This window comes from Oryzias latipes, chromosome 10, assembly GCF_053564925.1.
Source record: "Oryzias latipes strain Hd-rR chromosome 10, Olatipes_Hd-rR_3.1".
NCBI classification, from domain to species: domain Eukaryota; kingdom Metazoa; phylum Chordata; class Actinopteri; order Beloniformes; family Adrianichthyidae; genus Oryzias; species Oryzias latipes.
Genome location: NC_136246.1, coordinates 26,151,419 through 26,166,650, shown reverse-complemented (window position 1 = coordinate 26,166,650; position 15,232 = coordinate 26,151,419). Strand labels below are relative to the sequence as shown.

Genomic DNA, 15,232 nt, shown 5'->3' with positions numbered 1-15,232 from the left:
TTTCGCTGTGAATCCATACAAACTAAAAAAAAAAAACTGAGAAGGCTTGAAGACTAAATGAAGCAGTTGAACTTTTAAAATCCCTTTCCACATAAAAATTCTAGAAGGCACGTGAACTATTAGAGACTCCCTGCATTTTTCATTAAGACAACTGTTTTTTTTATTATTGTAGCATGGGGGATATTCAAGACTACTTTTTTAGGGGGTTCTTAGAAGAATCAAGAATTTAGACTTGGGCAACAACTTCATTTCTCAGTTGCTCAGTGATGCATTTCTGTTGCAATAACCATCGCCGTTCTTTTAATTATTGCTGATGTTGCGGTGAGGGAATAAAAACAAAAAAAACCAAGCTGTGGTAGAAATAGCAAGACCCAATGGCGCCTCCATGTTCTAAATTATCATTGAGCACACTGCTGTTTGGCTTGCTGTGTGATTAATTCATGTGTGAATCATTAATGCAGGGATGTCCAGGGGCAAATACAAAAGCTCGGTCAATGTGAAAGAAAACACAGGCTGTTAGAAACTCCACTCAAACATAAAAATGCTGGGGCACAAACTGGATCCCGGGGTCGGAAAAACACATTGTGACCCATCCAGTGCCCTTGTTTTGCGAAGTAGTGCTCCGTTTAAACCAACAGCAGCAATGATAGTCGACCCTCTGAGAGAGGGAGGCAGCCACGGGGCCAGTTTTATATGCAGATGAAGTGTGGGACTGCTATAAGCTGCAGGATTTAGATACAAAACACAAAGTGCTCTCTTTATCCATCCTTCATTCTCTATTTCATCTATCCTCTAGTCCTCTCTTTCCTCTCATTTTTCCCTTTAAACATCATATCATTTTTCATTTTCACACTCGCTCCTCTCCTGTTTCATAGCTGCTCCTTTCCTCTATCAATTTAATCTCCTCACCCTCTCTTTCTGCATTTCTATTTTTTTTTTTTAAATGCAACAATCGCTCCGCACTAAATGCTATGCAGAGCCAGTGGTAGAATAACAATGACACAGTCATTCCAAAGCTGTAACGCAGAACAGCTGGCATAACCGAGACAGCCTGGGGAGATTGGAGGACCTCACTGCTGCAGCTAGGAAATATACAATTTGGGAAAAGTGATTAGGACTGTGCAGTTAAAGGACGTCACAGTTATTGAGTCATGGAGGAGAAATGTGTTGGATGACTTATGGCTGCATGAAGTTTCCATCTAAATAAAATCTTATGGAGGAAGTGTAACGTGAGCACAAACAGGTCTCTGGTGTCATCAGAGCCTTCCTGGTGGGGAGGAAGTGCTTGTTTCACACAGATGAAACAAGCAGAGCTCCGATGCATACTGCCATGTTTTAATCCATTTCTGTAAATGAGACCAGCACCCAAAGTGTGAAGATATTCATTCACCTAAGCTGCTTATGCGTCAACCAGAAGCCAGGAAAGATCCAGCTCAGCAAAGAGGCTGTCTTTCCTGGTCTGAGGGTGGTGGCTGAGCAGCAAACGTGCAAATGATGTGAGGCGTATTTACCCTTCAGCGGCTGCTTTAGAATAATAATAAGAATTAAAAAAAAAATACCCTGACTGTTCAACATGCTAATAACCGCAGCCACTTTAAACCCCACGGCTTCAATCTGCAAACCTGCCCCTTTTATCTCCACACTGATGGCGCCCCTCGCAGCTCTGGAGCCTGAGTGAGAAACGGAGACAAATGTGCTGCGTCTGTATGTGCAGAGGAAGAGGCAAAAAAAAAAAAAAAAATAGAGGACAAGAGAAAAGGAAGAAAGGAGAGAACGAGGCCGACAGGGCAAAGGGAAGAAATGTGGTGGCAGTGTGTCAGCTGCTGATAAGGGCATTAGTCTGCCCCCTGTGGGTCAGAGGGAGAGACTGACACTGAAGGCGAGCAAACTATAGCGCACACAAACACACGTACGTGCACACACCTCTCTCTGTGGATGTCGGCTTTGCTGTGTGGGAAATAAAAACAGATAACAGAGCTGCACATGGTAACCACCAACAAACATGACTCTCTGTCGCTGGACGCACTCTGAACTCTGTCCAAACACGTGAAACAGATGCAGAGCTATTACTGCAAAAAGCAAAAGAAAAAACAAAATAAAACGCGTAAAAAAGAAAGACCCCTTCATGCAGGAAATAGAAGGATCCTATAGATGAGAGCCAAGGCTACTGGATCCTGTGAGACTGAAACCTCTTTCATGTCAGACATGGGATCCATCCTAAATAGAGCAAGGCCTTTTATTTACTGAGCTAATTGAGTGCAGAACGGCAGACAGAGCCAACTCTAAACAATGCCCCAGATCTTGTATTCATAAATGAGTGTTTGAAGGACACAAGATAATCCCTCTAGCTTACATAACACGGAGACTAGAAACTTGGATAACAGCACAAGGCTTGGTAGTGCTGCAGTGTTTTTGCTGGCAAATGGATTACTAGCAAGCAAACAGTCTGATGTTTTACAACAATATTTAACGTGGGGGTTTGCTGCATTTGTATCAACATCGGGGCGACTTGTAGATGAGCCGGGCAAGGAGACGGCGAGGGAAAAAATGAGATGGAAAGTGTGAAGAAATAAAAAGGGAACGCTCTAATTTGGAGCGAGGAGCACACCAGAGGACACAAGGCAAGATCAATGGTGGAGAATCACAGAGGCACAACTTCAAAAAAAGAAACTGACAGATATTTCTCTGTGAAGTCTACCACTCATTACCGTTGGTAAGAGGGTGTGGGGAGGATGAGGAGGAGTGTGGGCTGTGGCAGGCAGATGACAGGGAGCTGGGGGGCTTCAGGCAGAAATCTCCAAAAGGCTTTGTAAGCAGTGGATACTTTGAGTACAATCGCCAGAGTAGAGAGTCTGTAAACTGCAGTCAAAGAGTGAGAAACACCTTTTCATGAGTGAAAGGGAGGAGTCTTGGGACACAGTCATTCATTAGCACGCAAAGATGAGGACAGTGTTCTCAAAGTCTCAAGGTAATGCATCACCTTTAATCTTTTTGTGTTTCTATTCATTGGTAAACTTGGGAGAAGAAATTGCAATCAGTAATACCTCAAGCAACACCGTCAAGAAAGAAGTTGATAGCTTTAAGTCTGTCAGCTGACACACTGCCACCACATTTAAGTCTTTATTTACGTCTGGAACCAGGACATCTTGAGGACTGGCCTTAATGGGGCAGGAAAACATAGACTTTTCTTTTTGGCTATTCTTTTTCATTAGAAGAAAAGACCAAATACTCACCATCACACATTCAGTTGTTTGGCTGATCTACAGCCTATAGCCTCCCTGAGATTTTTAAAATCAGTGGCTGCGCCTTCTCACTGTTCAATTTTACAACTGTTAATGAGTTTATCTTCTTTGGTTTTGCACTGTAGTCTTTTTTTCCCTTAAAATACACTTACTTTATGGTGTTTTGCTCGCTTTGTTTGGTTTGCAGTATTTGTTTTTTTTTTTTTTTTGTGGTCCCACTGTAAGGACCCATACCTAGAATCCCTGGCAAGCCCCTTCATTGCAGACAGATCAAAGTTCTCTTGTTTGGGCCACACGAAACTTAAAATGAGCTTTCACAAATGCCAAATCAAGCAGACCGCTTTCCTCCAAACCAGAATCAGCTTGTTTACGTTGATCGCATAAACTGTTAAAGAGTTACGTTATTTCAAAGAGTATGTGTTATTTAGGTGTCTCCTGCGACATCTCCACAGTTTAGGGTTAAGTAGATAAGTGAGGACAAGGGTGTTATTCAGTTAGTTGTTTTAAATCAAATATGATGGGATATGCAGTAACATGGTCTCACCTTAACCCAATTATGCCTGTTGTCGCAAATATGTGACAAACCACTTTGGCTCCAAAATTACCTAAATGTAGCATCTGCTTTAGAGCAAAAGCATACATATATTTTTTTTTATAGTTGTTCTCATAATAATAATTCTCAACAAAAAACATCTCTGAAAAAGAAAAAAAGTCAAACACAAAAAACCTTTTACTTATTTTATCCTGTTTTAATGCAGTTGATCCAGATTTTTAGACAGTAATCATCTGTACCACACAGAGGCCATACTTTTTCACTTCAGTTTACAGATTTTGCAGCAAACACCCACAAGAGTGGAGAGATTTGACTATTTTAAAAAACTTTTTACTAATTAAAACTGCAAAATAAAAGCCCACCTCTAGGTCATTTAGGTACATTGAATGAAGATTTATTATGCTCCTTCTCTCTAGAGTCTGGCTTTGGGTAAAGGAGACAAAGGACAAAAAACTCACAGAGGGGCCTCCTTTCAGCATCGAGGACCTTGTCTATGAAACAGCCTCTCTGAAGATCTCATCTACTGTGCAGAGTTTTTATTAAAAAATGTTAAAGTCTTCTTTCTATTGTTGCACAGTGTTCCTATTTATCATTTTTAGGTTACATTGTTTACTTTATCATCCCAAATATAATGAGCAATTACCAATTTTTGATTTTGATTTGAATTTTGATTTGAAATGGTTTATTTCAAGCAATCAAATAGAAATAATACACAAAAACAATATAATCATCAGTTATACATTCATACAGTAACTAATCAAACTTAGGATAATTAGACATAATTAATAAATATTGCTTGAAAGGGAGTGGAAAGAAGCGAATTTATATAATCCCACCCCGTTATACTATAACCATTTTATTACATGATTTATCAATATCCGGTTCCCAGTTTTTATCAGACAGAATTAACAATCATAAGGTATCAATAAAGCACATGCCAAAGATGAATTACTTAAGTACTACGTCAAAAATAACTATTTTAGAAATCAACATGGCAAATGCAGATCAATCATCTGAAATATATGCAGATTATGTTACTTATAAAAGCCATTCATATGAATAAAACATAATACTATATCAGTTAAGTAGACACAACACTGTTTCAGGAATTTTCATAGCAAAATTTCATCAAGTATCAAAAGTTAAAACATGTGCAAAATTATGCTACATTAGGAAAGATTTTTGAATCAATTCATCAATTTTAGGAGAAAGTGAAGTAATATCATCAAAAGTCAATCAATTTCACAATTTTCAATAAGTGATTAATCATTTGTTTTACTTTTTTTAAATATTTTTTTGTATTTTTATTTAATTTTTATTTAAAAAAAAAAAAAAAAAATTATAATAAAGAAATGCTGTAGGGGAAGAGTAAAAAGGGTCCATAAACTGTCGATTGTCCAAGGTTGGTATTTCTTCTTTTACTGATAACAGCTGATCTCCTGGGTTCAAAACAGAGTTTATAGTTCTCTTCGATGTTATGTCTGCAGACATTAGATTCAGACATTGCAGACATTAGATCAGGTTGCTGATGCTATGTATGTTTTTAATATTTCTAACTATAATTGCATTTTAGAACAAGTGTTTTTGTTTACCGATTAATGCCTTAATAACAGCATTTCAGATCTTTTTCCTCTCATATTTACCTATTTATTCTAAACATGTTTTTTCCTTTAATTTTGACACTAATCTTTTTTTTTTTCTTTGCTACTCGGTAATCAAAGTGTGTTGATGTGTGTGTGTGATAGGTGTGTTTGTGTGAGTTTGTATATTTGTTTTAGTGGTAAACTTTCTGTGTGAATCGTTTTTTTTTAATGTTGATGGGTGCTTGTCAAACTGAGATGGAATATTTTATGTATTGCAGTGCTAAAATTTGATTAAAGTTTTGCTTCTGCTAGAACAAATAGTAGTTTTGGGAACCTTTTTGATAATTTAACCCAAAATATCTAAATCACACATGGCTGTGTTTCTCTAAAAAGGGTCATTATGTTTGCTCTGATTGATTTATCACATTTATTGTATATACCTTGTTCAGTGGTTGTAGAAAAGAAAAAACATGATGTTTTAAGTATTGTTTCAGTCATGTATTCTTGGTTTTTGTCATGTCATTTTGTGTCCTTCCCCCAGTCAGTAACACCAGGTTCAAGCTGATGATCATCCACAGCTGTCTCCATGCCCGGTAATTACCCTCACTGTATTTAAGAGTCTGGTTTTCAGCTCATCTGCTTTGTCACTCTATTGTATCTCCCTTATGCTTTTGTCTTACTAAAGTGTATTTATTATTAAATTTTCAAGTTTCAGACACAAGCTTACCATATCTCCTATATTTTTGGGCTTTATATAACCAGTTTCAGAGACAGGGCTGCATTATAGTGACACCCAAGTGATACTTTTAGATCCAGAACGGTTAGAAAAATCTTCTGAGAAAATTATTCAGATTAAAATGGTGCCGCAGCATATAAAGAATTATATTTAAGGCAATTGTAGCCCAAATTTTGTGAGCGTAATACATCTTTCTAAAAGAAAAAAATATTTGTTTATAAATTAACTTGAATGTGCATCTTTAAAAAAACAAAAACATGATTAATATCTAGAAGTAAACAGCAGCAAAGCTTAAAATAAATGTCCATATTTGATTTTTTTTTTTTAAATAACAAAAGTCTTTTGGATGCTCTTCCTGGTGGAATTAACCCTTCTTGGGCTTAACCCTTATAATACCAATTTTATACAGGCAAGAAGGTTTGTTGGTGATTTGAAATTATTAGGAAACCTACCAACCATTCTCATCAGTCATAGTATGTAAATGTGTTTAGTCCAGTCCTGTCAGGTACAGCAGTTGTGTCTTGACATTTGCCTTTTTATCACTTTTCTCTGATGTTAAAACATCACAAATGAATAGTTAAGTTATCACTCAAGTGGTTTTATGCTTGTCCTCTCACCTCCCTGTCCTGCCCAGAGGATAAGCATAAATGAATAAAGCTTAGCTTTTGACACAAAAGAGGTTTACTTGATGTATCAGCTTAACTTAGCTGTCACCAAAAGGCCAACGTCTAATACTCTGCTGCTGCTGCTGCTCAAAGACATGGCTAAACTCCTGGATTTTGATTCTTTGAAGAGTTGCTCTGTACATGAACGGCATGATACAAATAAGGCTGCTTTGGCACACAAACACTTTTGAACGTGAATAAATAATCCCCTAAACTGAACAGGTCCCCTTCCTATACTGTGTAGAGTTGTTTTTAATTGTGGAAGTGACTTTCTAAAAAATAACCCAAAATAGAAAAAATCCATAAAGTAGTCATGTTTGTTTTATTTTATTTGTCTATTTGCTTGTTTGTTTATTGTATTTATTTATTTTCAACTTGCTCAGCAGAGCAAACAAGAGAGCTGATGGCATCTTATGCTGGACAGATTTTGCTGTAAAAATCGGAGGATTTGCATATTCAGACACATGAAGTATATTTGTATAAACCCCTTTTGTATTTGAGGCTAAACTTCATTTATATTAATTTTATTTGGATATTTCTTATTGAACTGGACCAGAAAAGAGAAGAAAGAGTCATCTTTATTTTTATTTTTTTCAATTATTGTAGATTTTTTTTTAAGGATACAAAACCCCTCACTATAAAATTTATAAAATGTTCTTAGACAGACATTCAATTTTTTGTACATAATTTTTTACTTGTTTTTATGAATGTCAAACATTTGTAGAAAAAGAAAAATCCAGTTTTACATAAAATGAAAACAAAGATCTTTTGGCAATTCATTTTTATGTAAGTTTTGCAAGCTGAACGAATTCTATACAGGAGACGATGTACGGAGAAGATTGGTTGAGAGTGGTCTACAGCCCATCTGGATTCAGAATAAGATGCATTTAAAAAATAAAAAAATGGAAAATTATGCAAGAAAAATTTAGCAAAACAACAAGGTTGCGAAAGGTTAACCACGTTAAAAAGAAGGACCACTTGTACTAACACTATCCCAGAAGATATTACATAAAAATTCAAAAAGGACACCAATACTAAAACAACTGATGATTTCAGTAGCTTGCCTAAAATTTTAAAACTAGCAAATCAACCTGCATCCTGTAAACTGCATTTTTCTTTTTCACTCTACACGGTCTTTTCTGTAAAATATTGCAAACTCATTTTGGTGTGTTTTATTCACAAAGACATTTCAACGTGAGCTTTTTGCAGGATTGCTCAACTTGCATTTGAAAAAGTGGCTGCTGTGACTTCACCATGACATCACAACAACATGAATAGAACTCTAATTAGTCCAACTCGTGCTTTGAAGTGGACAGATAGAAGAATTGTCAATGGGGATGACAAACATTCATGAAAAGGGGGAAACGGCATATTCTAAAGAAAGGGGCTTTTTTGTTTTTGTTCAACTTTACATTTTTTGTAAAAATTCCCCAGAGATGCTACAGAAAAACACTGGTGCATCCATCATCAATGAACACTTAATTCTGTTGAAGCATTTGAAGGGTACAGGGGTTCTAGAACTGGAACATCTGAATGATCTGCTACCACTATAATCAGCTTTATTAGTCACACCTATGATTTTTCCTCCCACCACACTTCAAAGTGTTTTCAGGAGAAAAGGTCTTGCAGCACATAGCGCATTATCGTCTTTTTTTTGGATTTCTAGTGTTCCGGCATTAATCTTAGAAGTAAAATTAGGTAATTATCTGTAGATGTGACTTCGACAATCAGCAATAATCACCTAAATTAGACAACTATAGAATGGATAAAAAACTTGCTCCTTGGTTGAGCTAATTTATGTTGAGAAATGCTGATGGCAAACTCAAGAGAAAGGGCATGAGCAGCGTGAATCCATCAATCTATCCCAGCTAGCGGAGAATGTGATGGTTTGTTTTTTGTGAGGAGTGCACAGTTGGAACTTTAAACCAATTAAGCATTATTTTACAGCCCCTTGATAGCTCAATGCTGAGGGCTGACACAGCAAGCTCTGCTTTACCAATTCAACAATCAAACAAGGCCTTAAATGAATTGTCACATTTAAATGTAGTCAAAACATTCCTTCACCATCAAACATTAAAGCAAGAGAAGAAATTACTTTATGGCAAATGTGGATCACGCATCTACAGAACCATTGCACAGTCGGCAGTGCAGTTAAAAAAATACACTCGAGCACAATGGATCTATACTATAATTGACTTGTTTGTCAAAAGATAAATGCAAGATAATTGTCCAACTGGGTTTAGTATAATTTACTATTTGCACAAAATACCAAATGCACTGAATGGGTGTGGTGAAAAAATACTCGGTTTATGCAGCTTTTCCTGTGTTGCTCTCTTCATCTGTCACACCATTGTGTAGAGGCTTACAAACAGAAAATGCGGACCCTTTGTTGTTCTTTGTTTAGCTGACAACACTGCCGTTTTGTGTGACAGGGAAGAGTAGGAATAGCAGGACAGGGATATAACATGTCTGGCGCCTGCCAATAACTCCAACTATTTACTACTTTGCTGACCTACAAGAAAAAAACATGCTTCTGTTAAAGGTCCACATGTTAGTCCTCTTATTCATGGATGTAAAAGATACAGATACACAACAGACAATTCAATCTAGTATTGATAATAACAGCAGTATTAGTTAAAAGCCAATATATAAACAATATTATGTTGCTAAAAATGTATAAAACTGATTGGTAATAGTAAATGGCATATACTTATATTGCACATTACTACTTCCTTAGGAGACCCAAAGTGCTTTACAGTCACAGTACCAATTCTCCCTGTATACTCACATTCACACACTGATGGCAGCAACCTTGGTGCTAACCTTAAACTACTAGGAGAAATGTGAGGTTCAATGTCTTGCCCAAGGACACTTAGACACATGGGTGGGCAGGGCGGTAACCGAATCTGCGATCTTCCCATCAGAGGTCGACCACTTTACCTCTGCACTACGACTGCCTGGAAGTACTTGTTTTTTTAGCAAACTTTGTCAGTTTCTCTTTCTTTTGTGCTCTTTACTGTCTTTACCTTTTTGTTCGCATACATATGATGCAAACAAGTAGACGTCTAATCACAAGCTTACTTCTTCCTAAGTCAGGTCAGTCACAAGTGGCTGAAGGTGAACCACAGTAAGGGATGTATCATTGAACATATGATAACCACGCGATAAAAGAACTAGTCCATGTATCAAGATGATGTGTGTTGAATCCTGTGAGGAAGAAAAATACACACTCCTGTTATTTATTGATAAGGACATTCACTGCCTCACTTCAGAAAACACATTTTCCAACCTTTTTGTATAATGCAGCTCCTCACATTCCGACTGCGGGCTGTTTCTGTTCTCCTCATAAAACCACCTACTGCTTGGTTTACTTCAGCTCTTTGCCCTCCTGAATAGACCGTGTCCCTTGACACTTCCCTGAACCACATCAGGGTTAGTCAACTGTTTTCAACTTATAAAGGAGATCGGACAACATTTCACACTAGTAAAACAAATCGGAGCATCTGAGAAAACAAACCTTGTTTTCGCAACAACCAGCGCATTAAATAATCTCACAATGAAGCAGCAACTTATTCAAAGCGACAGTCCATAAAAAAGTATGTTAACCTTAAGACGGATCGTCATGACTTTGTTGGGAATGACATTTAAAGCGGGCTACAATACCGAAGGAAGGGCAAAAGCACATCATTCAATGCAATATGCAAGAAGCACTTTATGATTCTGGTAGCTTTCAATCTTTCTGAGTCATGATTCTCCAGATAAAAAGGTTTCTGGTCATGACCCTCTTTACTCTATCTGACCCTTCTCTGAACAACCTGACATCCATTAAAAAATCACTGATTTTCATCCTTTCTGTATAATGAAAACTCAAATATAAGGTACAGGCGACACAATTAGATATTTTTGAAACGTTTTATATCTCTACCACTAATATCTGACAACCCCCACAAAGTATTGTGTGACCCTGTTTGGGGTTGAGGCCTCTGGGTTGATAATCGCTGATCTGATAAGGGATTTTTACACCTTTGATGCAAGAGGAAATGAAGCAACAATAAAATGAGCAAGGCCAATGCTAAGTTGAGACACAATATTGTCATCTGATAACAGATCACACGGATTTGTCGAATAAATCACCACTTTTCAATTACTACACTTTCAGGAGAAAAAGGCTGAAGCACATAGAGTGCAGCGCAGATAATGCCAGGGTTATAAATGTCCTGTTTTATGAGATCAAGAGAGCAGCTTTGAGTGTTGCACGTCAACTCAAAATGTTGCACTTGGTTAAGGATGAAAGGGTTAGGTGGGGAGCAGACCGTATGAAACATTAATGCAGTGATCTGTCCTTCGCCGAGTTAACCACTGTCTTGGCCTACAGCTGGGTATTGTTAATATAGCTAAACACTGATCCACAACTGCTAATCACAAACCTGTAAGTGTTGCCTGAAGGGATGATAAATGTAGCCCACACTGTTGGCAACACGGAGCAGAAGCTGTGACCTCACTGAGCGAATGAGATCCTGGGATGTGCTGAGTGTTATATCCTACCTCGGGGGTTATTGAGTGCGGCTTCAGTGGCCTTCCTTCCTTCTCCGCAGTGGCTCTGATCGAAAGGCAGACACTGCTCTCCCGTCCCAGCTACAACCTCAAGGTTTCGCGATGGATCTTTCGGCTGACCGAGGTTCCTGACTCTGTAAACTCTTCGGCTGCTGGTGTCGGACACGTACAAGACTTCCCCCACAGGATCCATTGCCAGATAGTACTTGTGAGCAGGACTAGTGCTATTGGGAAAAAAAAAAAAAAAAACATAAAAAAACAGAAGCATCTTTGATGATGACATTTTAATGCTTCTCACTGAAAACTGTCAATTTGTGAATACTAAAAAAATTTTTTTTTAAGAAATTCACTGTTTTGTTTGCTCTATAAATTTGCAATTTTAATATATGGTAATAGATTGTGTTCCTCAAGAAAATTAAGACTTTATTTGTTAATTTAATCAATTTTATGCGCATCTAATAGGCTTTATAGCATTGTTTAGCTTTATTAAAATTATTTCTGAGAGTTTTAGGGATTGTTTAATAACATTTTTCCATAAGGCTTAAACTTCAGTAACTTGCTTCAGTTCTCAGAATTCACAAACATATTTTAAGAATGCATTATTTTTACTGTTATTTATATATTTATTTTTTCCTCTTAGCCAGTATCACTGCAGAAAAATTGGCTCAATCCTATAATCTATAAAAAAAAATTCAGACAAAACTATCAGCTCTTGGATAGTTTTATTTATTTATTTATTTTTAAAGCAAACAGGTCAGCCAATCGGATAGCACAAGAATATATTACTGCCTGGTGGAACAAAAAGATTAAAAAGAAAAGAGATACTGTTTTTTTTTTTTTTTATTAGACTTGGAAAAAGTTTTATTAATTTTAGAAAAGTATAAAATCACTCCTTTTTCTGAGCCAACAAAGAGGTATGATCAATACACAGTAAAATGAATCATGAAAACAATACTCTAAAAATCAGAAAACCGGTTCTTTTAATAAATATTTTGTCTTTTGTTCTGATTTTAGAAGAGAGAACCACTATAATCAGTGTTTTATGTGCACCTGCTTTCCTTTGTCTTTCCCTTGGGAGTTCTGTTAAAACTCAGTCATGGATCAACAATGCAAAACAAAAAAGAAACAAGGTAATTCTCCCACTAACTAAACTAAGTGCTTTGCAAAGTAACAGAATTAACAAAGGATAATGTAATGGATAAAAAAATACTGAAGCCAAATTTCCTTGGAACAGCTTGTTGTAATGTTTAATGAAACTCCTGTGGTGTTTAACCTACTTTTTTTTTGATCAACCTTGCAGCCTCACTTTTCTCTGGCTCAAGAGATGCCTCTTACCCCTATACGGTGAATTAAAGGCCGACTTCAGGGCCCACAGCACAGCAGGCACCTTTTGTACGGTCAAATGTTATCTTAACGTCTATTCTCCTGTGCTTTCAGATGTATGTTTTATGGCTCTTCATTGCTGTGGCTTGCAGACCTTTTTTTACACGGGTTAGTGTGTTTAGCTCTGGAACGCTTTGATTTTCTTCTGATTTTACAGTTCTTATCATTTGATCCAGGATAGCAGTTCAAGAGCACAATTGAGCGTTGGTGCATTGGTATTGTGGTCTATAGCTCTATAAAATGAGCTGTTTTCAAAAAGAACTGAAACTTTCAAAGTGCAAAAAAAAAGACTTTTTTTTCTACTGGTGTAAACTCTGGAAAACCTTTCTCTTCTGAAATATTTGTACAGTAAAGGTGCAGAACAAATGAAACTCAATTAACTTAATCAGAAATGTCTTTTAAAGAATGAACTGGGACACACGACAAATTATTTTGTATGGAATGCTTAAGCTGCTCCAGATGTGTCCAAATTGATTATATTGGTGTCATAAGGACAAACTCACACATTTCAGGCCTTTTATACAATTTCTGTCTTAACTAGACCTAGAATGAATATCTGAATAAATATGTAAACAAGACATCTGTCCATGTTTAAATGTCTTTAGCCCAACAATTGAACGATCGGTTAGAAATGTCTTTGTCAGGAACATCAGCTTTTAATTGAAATAAAGTTTGTGAACTTCTAATAGCCTGACTGACTGCAGCAAACATTTGGTGTTTTTATCACAGGAGTGCTTTTTTAGATAAAAGTGGTGATGTCTGCTAAAAGTATCCAAAAAAATACAATCTTGTAAGGTTACTTTTTATTTGCTGCCATAATTTTATCCTGAGAACTGCATATTCTGATACAACATGAAAGCAGCCTGATCTATTCATGTGTCGTTACTGTCAGCTGTGTCCTTTAGGATCTTTATAGACACTTGTAAAATGTTCTCTCGTGTTTTAGGCTCTGTACATGTTTCTGGTTTGTGTAAAAGCAACCTTTTCAATGCTCTTATCAAACACATTTGATTTTTTCAATTTATTTTTTATTATTTATTTTTAATGATAATCAAATGTTATGTTGTGGATATTGGTATTATTTACATCCTTCAATTATGATAAAACATTGACTTTATTTTTTCATGTCCAACCTACTTAAGCACTGGTATGCATTATTATCACTTAGGTTCAGACTATGTCCAAACCCACTAACAAATAAGAAAAAATCTGGTAAAATACCGGGTCAGGGTCACACAGTGCTGTAGGAAAAATGTCTTATCCGAGTCTACAAAGAGCTTCTAAGTTTTTATGTGCCAAGGAAGTTGCAAAATAATTCAGTTTTCAGGCTTTTGTTGAAGACTGCAAATGAGGCTGCTGTGCGTGCAGGTCATTCCACCAATGTGAGCCCAGAGAGCTGAAAGGTTTAGCGTCTTATCTTTTGCCATGTGGTGCAGGAACCAGCAGACGTCTGTCATTTGGAGAGAGTAAGTGTGTGTGCAGGAGTGTGGACCTGGACCAGACTGTTCTGTTACAGGGGGTTGTGGAGTTAACCACATGGCAAGTGTCTGTAACGTATTTGGCACACTTAGAAGCCTTAATCTCTTTCAAAAAATGACTGTGCGCATTGCATGGAGTACCTTATATGGATTAATTCTTATAGAGCTCTCTGATCTTGATTTTGAGTGGTACATGTTGCTCTGTCAAAAAAATGTCGTCGGTTCTTTTCTTTTAGTTTGAGTTTGGCCTCTAGGTGGAGCTCGTGCTATAGCATTACGTTATTCCAAAAGATTTTAGCAAATTACTGTGCTTTAGATTACAAATTGCTACCTAAAAAAATATTTTTTTCTTAAAAGTTTGGAAAATTTCTTCCTGTGAATATATAAAGGTGTTCATTTAGTCAGCAATGTATGTTTAGGTCAACCGAGCATTAGCATAAGCCGTCCTATGGGAAATTCCATTATACCCTAGCATCAAGCTAGCGGACTTTGGTTTTACTGCTGTTATTGTTTGAATCACACCTTGTATTTTGTAAACTCTCTAGCAGTTTTATAGTTATACACTGATTGTTTCAAAGCTTGATCCCGCAAAATTTCACAGACTCTCACAAGAGTAAGGTTAGGTCACTGGAAAAGGAAAAGCATAATCGATCTCTGCTTTTATGGATCGATTATTGATCTGTCAAGCTCAATTCAGATCAATAATCAATTAATCGTTTTTATCAACCCACTATGTAGTCGTAAAGGAATTCAGACACAACCAGACAGTTTTTTGGAAGTTATAGATATTGTGAATGGACTGACGTGTTGTGGAGTGGAACTGTGTTTTTCTTTATTGTTCCAAGGCTGGGGGTTTGCACATTTTCTTTTATTTTATCGATATCAGTCTTTTTTTGTTTTTGATGCATTAAAAACAAGGTTTGGAGTCATAGGTATTGCGAACACATGGCTAATGCGCAGCATGTTGCAAACAAGTTCTATAAAGAACAAAGTAAAAAAGGTCTGACTGGCCAAAAGACTCTTGTTTCGCTTAATGTG

General features: G+C 36.8%; 1 protein-coding gene across 1 annotated transcript in view; it reads right to left on the bottom strand.

Moving 5' to 3' along the window:
* The window catches only part of tenm1 (teneurin transmembrane protein 1), a 212,735-nt gene that overhangs the window by 44,353 nt on the left and 153,150 nt on the right, over positions 1-15,232 (bottom strand). Inside the window, exon 22 of the mRNA XM_011480413.4 lies at positions 11,325-11,557. Within this exon, the coding sequence (XP_011478715.1) occupies positions 11,325-11,557 (233 nt within the window). The remainder of the gene's footprint in view (positions 1-11,324; positions 11,558-15,232) is intronic.